Source organism: Lipotes vexillifer, unplaced genomic scaffold, assembly GCF_000442215.2.
Source record: "Lipotes vexillifer unplaced genomic scaffold, Lipotes_vexillifer_v1.1 scaffold847, whole genome shotgun sequence".
Taxonomy (NCBI): domain Eukaryota; kingdom Metazoa; phylum Chordata; class Mammalia; order Artiodactyla; family Lipotidae; genus Lipotes; species Lipotes vexillifer.
Window position 1 is genome coordinate 721 of NW_006778821.1, and position 8,916 is coordinate 9,636.

Below are 8,916 nucleotides of genomic sequence, written 5' to 3' on the forward strand. Positions count from 1 at the left end.
GTGCCTCAGAGAGCGAGAGGTGGTGCGCGGGACCGCAGGGCGCGCCCTCCGGCAGACCCCAGCCCGGCCTTGGGGGGCACGGGCGGCAGCATGGACACCAAGCGCTGCTTCGCCAACCCCTTCGATGACTACCAGGGCAGCCTGCTGGCGGGCCAGTGCGAGGAGGCGGTGGCGCCCTTGGTCACCGCCACCATCGAGCGCATCCTCCAGGAGCTTCCCCCGCTGGGGGGCGGCGCTGAGGGCCGGGGGGCGGCGGCCGCGGCCGGCAGTTGCCAGGGAGGGCTGTACGGCGGCGTGGCCGGGGTGGCCTACATGCTCTACCACGTCTCTCAGAGCCCGCTCTTCGCCGGGGCCCGGGAGCGCTACCTGCGCTCGGCCAAGCGCCTCATCGACGCGTGCGCCCGCGCCGAGGAGTGGGGCGAGCCGGACGCCGACACCCGCGCCGCCTTCCTGCTCGGGGGCGCGGGCGTGTACGCCGTGGCCACGCTTGTGTACCACGCCCTGGGCCGGTCCGACTACGTGCAGCCGCTGGGCAAGTTCCGGTCTCTGTGCGCCGTCTGCGCGCCGGTTTCCTTCCTCGAGTGCGGCTCCGACGAGCTGTTCGTGGGCCGCGCGGGCTACCTGTGCGCCGCGCTCGTGCTCAAGCAGAAACTCGCCCAGGAGGTAAGAGGCAGCCCCGGCCGCGAGGCGGCGCTCGCCGCCTGCCCGGCCCTGCCCCGCCTCCCTGCCCCGGACCCGCGGCTCGGGGAACAGCGTCCCTGGCTGTTCTCCACCTCTCTTCGTTACTCTTTGTCTGACATTGTCGTTTCTTGAGGCTCTTCAGGTTTATCTCCTGGTTTTTTCCCTCTCCCTCTTCTCCCCCCACCCACGCTCAGTCTCTCAGTTGGGATTCTGAGCCTTCGCGCTTTGCTCGTGTTTTACGGCGGACGGGGCACCTCCCCCAAAGCCTCTTTGCCCAGTAGTTTTCTGGAGGCCCTTTCAAGTGAGATATTTTTTAATCCAAATGAGATTTCCCTTCCTTTGACCCTCCTGTCAAAAGCTGAAGCACCCTCGAATGTTAGAGTACTAGAAAATAATAGAAGTTTGGGGGGCTGATTATGCTATTATTGTTCCCATCATTAAGGTGAAGGTAAGTTGCTTCTGCGACCCCCAGGTCTGTAACCCAGAATAGCTGCCCAGCTATAGGTCTGATGTGCTTCCTGTGTTGCTTTCTATTCAGTTCATTTTATGGCTCTCATAAAATGCATATCTGATGGGGTGTCCTCTTTTAAATAAACGTAGACAGAATTTTACCCCACTGTAATCGAATGTGTTTTCGTTTTTTTCATTTTCAAATGCGTCTTTAGGATTGTCAAGACGACAGCATACTTGACAGGGCAGGTTTTCTTAATGAACAGCTTTCCAGTGGCTCCTTGAAGTGAATTAATTGGATTTCACAACTGCATATGGGGTGTTTGTTTGTTTGTTTCTTTTCCGGATTCACTTTGAATACAGCCTGTGGATGTTAGAAGAGAATGTGCCAGTTCCTATAGAGTAGGAAAAAAAAAAATCCTCCAAAGGATCATAGTAACCCACTGGAGCCAAATAATTGTTCTAGGGAGGGAGTGACACATTTAACTTGGCTCTGTTTGGCCAAGAGCGGCGTTTGAAGAAAAATTAAAGGAACACAGTGTTTTTAAAGTGTAATTAACTTAGATAACTTCTACAGAGGCAGGCTTGATTTTTGTTTTAATTTATAGCAGGTTAATTCAAGTGAGAAAAAAGATTACTAAAGACTGCACTGTGCTAGCAGGGAAACAAAGGGCTGTGCGCGACAGAGTTGTCTTGAAATAGTTCACTCTGCTTCTGAGTCACTGTTATCTGCTGGCGGTTTCCCAAGGGCCCTTCCAGTTGAATAAAACCTTTGAGAAGGCCACAGGGCGATTTACATATCATTTACATTATATTTGCAGGGATTCGAGGTCTTCCCCTTCCCCGCCAGGTGTGCGTATGCCCAGCCTAGCGTTCCGGATCGGTGTCCCGCGCGTTCCTGGCCTTCCGCCGAGAGGGGAGGAGCCGGGGGCGGAGCGAGAGGAGTGGCGCGGCCCCCGCGTGGGTCCTGCCGGAGATCACCTCGGCCCCTAGGAGAGGCGGCCGAGCTGCGGCGGCGCAAGAGGGGGCGGGTTCGGCAAGGGCGCGGCCTCTGTGAGGGGAGCGCGAGACGCGCATCCCCCGCGCTCGCCGGGGCCACTCGGGAGCCTCGCGGCAATCCGGTGCCCCACTTGGCAATCCGCTCCGCGCTCCTTCCTCGCGCCCGCCTCCTCTTGTCACCTCCCGTCTCAGCCTCCTCGCTCCATTCCGGCCGCATCCACCGCCATCCGAGTGCCTCAGAGAGCGAGAGGTGGTGCGCGGGACCGCAGGGCGCGCCCTCCGGCAGACCCCAGCCCGGCCTTGGGGGGCACGGGCGGCAGCATGGACACCAAGCGCTGCTTCGCCAACCCCTTCGATGACTACCAGGGCAGCCTGCTGGCGGGCCAGTGCGAGGAGGCGGTGGCGCCCTTGGTCACCGCCACCATCGAGCGCATCCTCCAGGAGCTTCCCCCGCTGGGGGGCGGCGCTGAGGGCCGGGGGGCGGCGGCCGCGGCCGGCAGTTGCCAGGGAGGGCTGTACGGCGGCGTGGCCGGGGTGGCCTACATGCTCTACCACGTCTCTCAGAGCCCGCTCTTCGCCGGGGCCCGGGAGCGCTACCTGCGCTCGGCCAAGCGCCTCATCGACGCGTGCGCCCGCGCCGAGGAGTGGGGCGAGCCGGACGCCGACACCCGCGCCGCCTTCCTGCTCGGGGGCGCGGGCGTGTACGCCGTGGCCACGCTTGTGTACCACGCCCTGGGCCGGTCCGACTACGTGCAGCCGCTGGGCAAGTTCCGGTCTCTGTGCGCCGTCTGCGCGCCGGTTTCCTTCCTCGAGTGCGGCTCCGACGAGCTGTTCGTGGGCCGCGCGGGCTACCTGTGCGCCGCGCTCGTGCTCAAGCAGAAACTCGCCCAGGAGGTAAGAGGCAGCCCCGGCCGCGAGGCGGCGCTCGCCGCCTGCCCGGCCCTGCCCCGCCTCCCTGCCCCGGACCCGCGGCTCGGGGAACAGCGTCCCTGGCTGTTCTCCACCTCTCTTCGTTACTCTTTGTCTGACATTGTCGTTTCTTGAGGCTCTTCAGGTTTATCTCCTGGTTTTTTCCCTCTCCCTCTTCTCCCCCCACCCACGCTCAGTCTCTCAGTTGGGATTCTGAGCCTTCGCGCTTTGCTCGTGTTTTACGGCGGACGGGGCACCTCCCCCAAAGCCTCTTTGCCCAGTAGTTTTCTGGAGGCCCTTTCAAGTGAGATATTTTTTAATCCAAATGAGATTTCCCTTCCTTTGACCCTCCTGTCAAAAGCTGAAGCACCCTCGAATGTTAGAGTACTAGAAAATAATAGAAGTTTGGGGGGCTGATTATGCTATTATTGTTCCCATCATTAAGGTGAAGGTAAGTTGCTTCTGCGACCCCCAGGTCTGTAACCCAGAATAGCTGCCCAGCTATAGGTCTGATGTGCTTCCTGTGTTGCTTTCTATTCAGTTCATTTTATGGCTCTCATAAAATGCATATCTGATGGGGTGTCCTCTTTTAAATAAACGTAGACAGAATTTTACCCCACTGTAATCGAATGTGTTTTCGTTTTTTTCATTTTCAAATGCGTCTTTAGGATTGTCAAGACGACAGCATACTTGACAGGGCAGGTTTTCTTAATGAACAGCTTTCCAGTGGCTCCTTGAAGTGAATTAATTGGATTTCACAACTGCATATGGGGTGTTTGTTTGTTTGTTTCTTTTCCGGATTCACTTTGAATACAGCCTGTGGATGTTAGAAGAGAATGTGCCAGTTCCTATAGAGTAGGAAAAAAAAAATCCTCCAAAGGATCATAGTAACTAGAACTGAAAGAGAGCTACTTTCATTCATAACCCACTGGAGCCAAATATTGTTCTAGGGAGGAAGTGACACATTTAACTTGGCTCTGTTTGGGCAAGAGCGGCGTTTGAAGAAAAATTAAAGGCACACAGTGTTTTTAATGTGTAATTAACTTAGATAACTTCTACAGAGGCAGGCTTGATTTTTGTTTTAATTTATAGCAGGTTAATTCAAGTGAGAAAAAAGATTACTAAAGACTGCACTGTGCTAGCAGGGAAGCAAAGGGCTGTGTGACAAAGTTGTCTTGAAATAGTTCATTCTGCTTCTGAGTCACTGTTATCTGCTGGCGGTTTCCCAAGGGCCCTTCCAGTTGTATAAAACCTTTGAGAAGGCCACAGGGCGATTTACATGTCATTTGCATTATATTTGCATCTGCTTCTCAGACCTTGCTGTCTGGTGGCAGGCAATTTTCAAATTGTGCGGGTTTCCCCCCACCCCCCCCAGTTGTTTTCCTTAAACTTGCTGCTTTCCCTTTCTTTGCTTTCCTCTGGAATGGAATGGCAGAGTGGGAGACCCATCAGGCTACGCAGGTGGCAACAGATCAGAAGGACTCCTTGCCCCAAGACTGGTGGCCCAGGGCCAGTCTGCAATGCTGATCCACAAAGACATTTAGTAAGACCTCTCTTTTGCCCTGCTGCCAAACCTGATCTCTCTTTTTATACTAATCAAGTTGAGGTGCTCTGGCCCCTGCTCCCAGGACATAGAAAAAGCGCTGAGAGTACAACAAAAGAAACAAAACAAAACCCATCTCTTAGCCTGAGCAAATCAGCTAGTCTCAGTGCCAGCCTCAGCTGTGGTAACCCAAAAAGTTCAGGCTTGAAAGGTGCAGGGCAGAGGCTAAGCATGCCAGGCTGGAAGCCCTTTGAGGGGAAAATACAAGTTTTCTGCACCATCCCCACCCCCATGTCCTAGCCTGCATATGGCTTTGCCCTCAGTAGATGATCCATAAACCTTGATTAAATTGAATTGTGAACTTCTGTCATTTCTCTATAATCTGTCATTCTGTCCTGGGTTTCTTTTCCTCCAATGTCATTTATATTCACTTTCCTCTGGCTCGGTTACCACCCTAGTCTAGCTCCGCCCTACCCTACTAGGCACATCTTTGCCACCTCATAAGTAGCTGAATGAATGAATCACCCTATACTGGGATTAGTGCAATATATGTACTCTGAGCTGGCTTCTCTCACTCAAGCCATTCCATGTATCTCTGAGACCCTAGGTTTTGTTAAAACACTTTTCATTATGTCACTACCCTGCTCAACATCCTGCAGTGGCTCCCTGTTACCTTTTCTCTAGTGGCTGCTCATCTCACTCGCCGCTAGAGCTAAGATCCTTAAAATGGCTGACAAAGCCCCATGGGATCGGGCCCCTGTTTACCTATTCTGCTTTTTGCTCACTCTGCTTCAAGCAGACCAGCCTTCTTGCTGTTTCAGGTATTTATTGTCTCAGAGTGTGTGTACTCTCTGTTCCCTCTGCTTGGAATACTCTTCCCCTAGCTATTTTTATGGTTGGCTCCCTGACCTTGTCCAAGTTAGCTCCTCAATGAGGCCTTCCCTATCCACCCTCTTTGAAACTGCCACCTGTCCCCTGACTTATGCCCCTTTCTTACTTCATTTTACTTATTTTGTTTATGTCTCTTTTTTAAATAACAGAACATACTTTATTTTTTAAATTTATTTATTTATTTTTGGCTGTGTTGGGTCTTCGTTGTGGTGCGCGGGCTTCTCACTGCGGTGGCTTCTCTTGCTGCAGAGCACAGGCTCTAGGCGCCCAGGCTGCAGTAGTTGTGGCACGTGGGCTCAGTAGTTGTGGCTCGCAGGCTCTAGAGTGCAGGCTCAGTAGGTGTGGCGCACGGGCTTAACTGCGCCGTGGCATGTAGGATCTTCCAGGACCAGGGCTCGAACCCGTGTCCTCTGCATTGGCAGGTGGGTTTTTAAGCACTGCGCCACCAGGCAAGTCCCTGTTTATGTCTTCTTAATTAGAATGTAAGTTCCATAAGAGTAGAGAGTTTTTGTTTTATTTCTGTACTTAAGCATTAAGACAGTGCCTGGTATATATTTGGGTACTCAACTTTCCTTGTTTTGGTGGTGCAAATATTATCTACTCTGTGGCTTGCTTCATCGCTCAGTTTTAATGGCATCCCATTTATCAATATCTTCCTTTATGGTGGTGCTTTTGGTGTTAATGTTCAAAATAATCCTTTCCTGTTTCAATAAAAACTTTAAAAAACTCCCTACTGCCAAGATATCAGTAAATATTGGTTGAATGCATGAATAAATGAATACGAGTTTCTTACAAATTTGACCTCAAATCAAACTTCACCGCTAGACCAGTGTTTGTTAAACTTTAACATTATAGGCCTCACCTGCAGATCTTGTTAATAAAATACAGATCCTGACTCAGAAGGGCTGGGATTGGGCCTGAGGTTCCGCATTTCTGACAAGGTCCCAGGTGATGCTGATGCTGCTGGTCCAGGGACCACACTTTGACCAGCGACGCAATACAGTGCTGCATAGATTTCGGCATTATACCAGCCATGTCTATTAAGAAACCCTTTTGTGAAGCTTGATATATTTATTTATAAGGTTTTAGCTTAGAATACTGATCACTATATCCTACCATGCTTTCTTTATAAGGATCCACAAGAGGAGTTCCTGTCAGGGCTTCGAAACAGGAAGAGTTGAGCTTCTCCTGGAAATTGATTGAAATTTTTAAATCTCCAGGATAAGTTGTGTAACTGATTGTGTTTCACTTTATGTTGGCTACTAGGAAGCATATGGCAGAATTGTGGTCCACATAGCTTATGTACAATACCTTTTCACATGTATTTTTGCATACTAAACTTTGCCCTGGGTTTATCTAATTTTTTTTCGTCTTTCATTTACGGTTTTCTGAATTTTCTTCCTTACATTTGATTTTATTATTTGTATTTGTTTATAAGATTCATACATTAAAGAAAGTGTGTATGTAGAGAGAGAGACATACAGACAGAACGAACCACTCTATCCAGGTAATTATTTTTGGTTAATTTGGCCCTCCTGGAAATACTCAAGGGAAATAGCTTAGAGGGTTTGTTAGGCAGATAGCCTTGAGCAACAGAGCGCTAAAGTCTTAAGAAATCACACCATAAATACTTGCATTGGGTCTATTCTGCTTTCCAGATTGGTGGAAATGTTGCAGGGAACAGGAAGTTAGAAAGTATGGTGGAGGCATTAAGGGGGAGGCCTATGGACCACAGTTAAAAGAATGACTTTTGCCCCCGGGTGACGTTGGACAAATAATTTAACATCTTGGAGCCTTAATTTCCTCGCTTGTAAAATGGATTAATAATAGCTTCCTCCTTCGCTTAGTCTGTCATTCATTCATTCAGTGAATGTCAGGTTTCCACGTGTGCCAGGCACCTTGCTAGATGCCAGGATTGAGCAGTGAACAAAAATCAATATATAGTTATGTTGCCAGAAGGGCTTGGAAGGAGGTAAACAGGAAATAAGTGCAGGTGGGGCGGGAGAGGGGAGGGGTGCTGCCTGGCATACATTAGCGGGGAAGCATTCTCTGCAGAGGTGATGTCCTAGCTCATCACTGACGCCTGAGAATGAAGTGGCTGCCTTAAGGGCAGGCATTCCAGGCCTAGGGGACAGCAAGGACAAAGCCCCCGAGGTGGGAAACTGCCTAGAGATTTGGAAGAAAAGGAAGGTGGCCTGCCCAGCTGGAGCAGAGTGTGCAAGGGCTAGAGGGCTAGAGACCAGGTTGGAGCTGTGAGCAGGGGAAAAGCAGATCCTGCAGGGCCGGGGCAGTCCAAGTTAGGAGTTCGCACTTGTTTCAGGTTGAAAGGGGAATGTCTTCATCTTATTCACCTTTCAAAAAATGATTTCCCTGGTCTTCTGTGTAGATAATGGGTTGACCAGTATTAAGAAGGGCCACAAGGGGGGCTGATTAGAGGGGGTCTAAACCCCTTTTGTGCCAAGGACTCCTTTGTAAATCTTGTGAAACCTACAGTACCTCTTTTTAGAAGAACATTTTTAGATGCATAAAATACACAGGATTACAAAGGAAGCTAATTATATTAACATTTAGTTACCAAAACATTTTAAAAATGTGTGATGCAGTATATGTGCTGCTTGATTAACACATTCAATAAGGTTTTGCAGCGGGGCCTAAGGATTATTGTACATTTGTATTATGAGGGTCAATGATATTTCAAGATATCTTCAACAACTGCAGTGTGACATGAATATATCTGTGATTTCTATAGGTGGCAAAGTCACAAGTACTCCTAGGTGGTCCGTGGTCTGCATTCATAATGAAAGGAGATGCCAAGTTGTTTAAATAAGATTGGAGAAAATATAGATGTGATTTTCTTTTCCCAAAGGTGACTGTTCTGGAAGTTGCTGCAATGACTCACCCTAGATAAAGTGCCTAGTGTAGTGCTTGACACAAAGTACCTGCTTAATGAGATCAATGTTATTTCCCTTTGCACCTACTAACAAAAAATCAAAAGTGATTCTGAACATCACATAGAAAATTATACCCAATACAAAGAATCTATCTTACTGCCATGATTAAAGGAAAACACCTTTTGCCAGATTGTTAGTTGTGTCCTTAGCTCATTCCTAAGGCAGGTGGTTGGCAGCTGTCTAAGCCGGGATGCCTTTAGCTGCAAATAATGGAATGTCCAGTAGAAAGTGATCTAAATCAGGTAACCGGGCCACACAGCAGGGGGTGAGCAGCGGGCAGATGAGAGAGCGAAGCTTCATCTGCTGCTCTCCATCGCTCACATTACCACCTGAACCATTCCCCCTCCCCCACCCTGTCCATGGAGAAAGCGTCTTCCACGAAACTGGTCCCTGGCACCAAAAAGGTTGGGGACTGCTGATCTAAATAATGGGAACACTGTTACCCCACTTGACAAGGAGTGTAGAGCTAGGTCATTACAGGGTCGGTTCAGC

The 8,916-nt window shown here is 50.0% G+C and overlaps 1 protein-coding gene across 1 annotated transcript in view; it reads left to right on the plus strand.

Annotated features, from left to right (window-relative positions):
* Positions 1–2,142: 2,142 nt before the first annotated feature.
* The window catches only part of LANCL3 (LanC like family member 3), a 95,291-nt gene continuing 88,517 nt past the window's right edge, over positions 2,143–8,916 (plus strand). Inside the window, exon 1 of the mRNA XM_007451967.1 lies at positions 2,143–3,024. Coding sequence (XP_007452029.1) covers positions 2,452–3,024 — 573 coding nt within the window. The 5' untranslated portion in view covers positions 2,143–2,451. The remainder of the gene's footprint in view (positions 3,025–8,916) is intronic.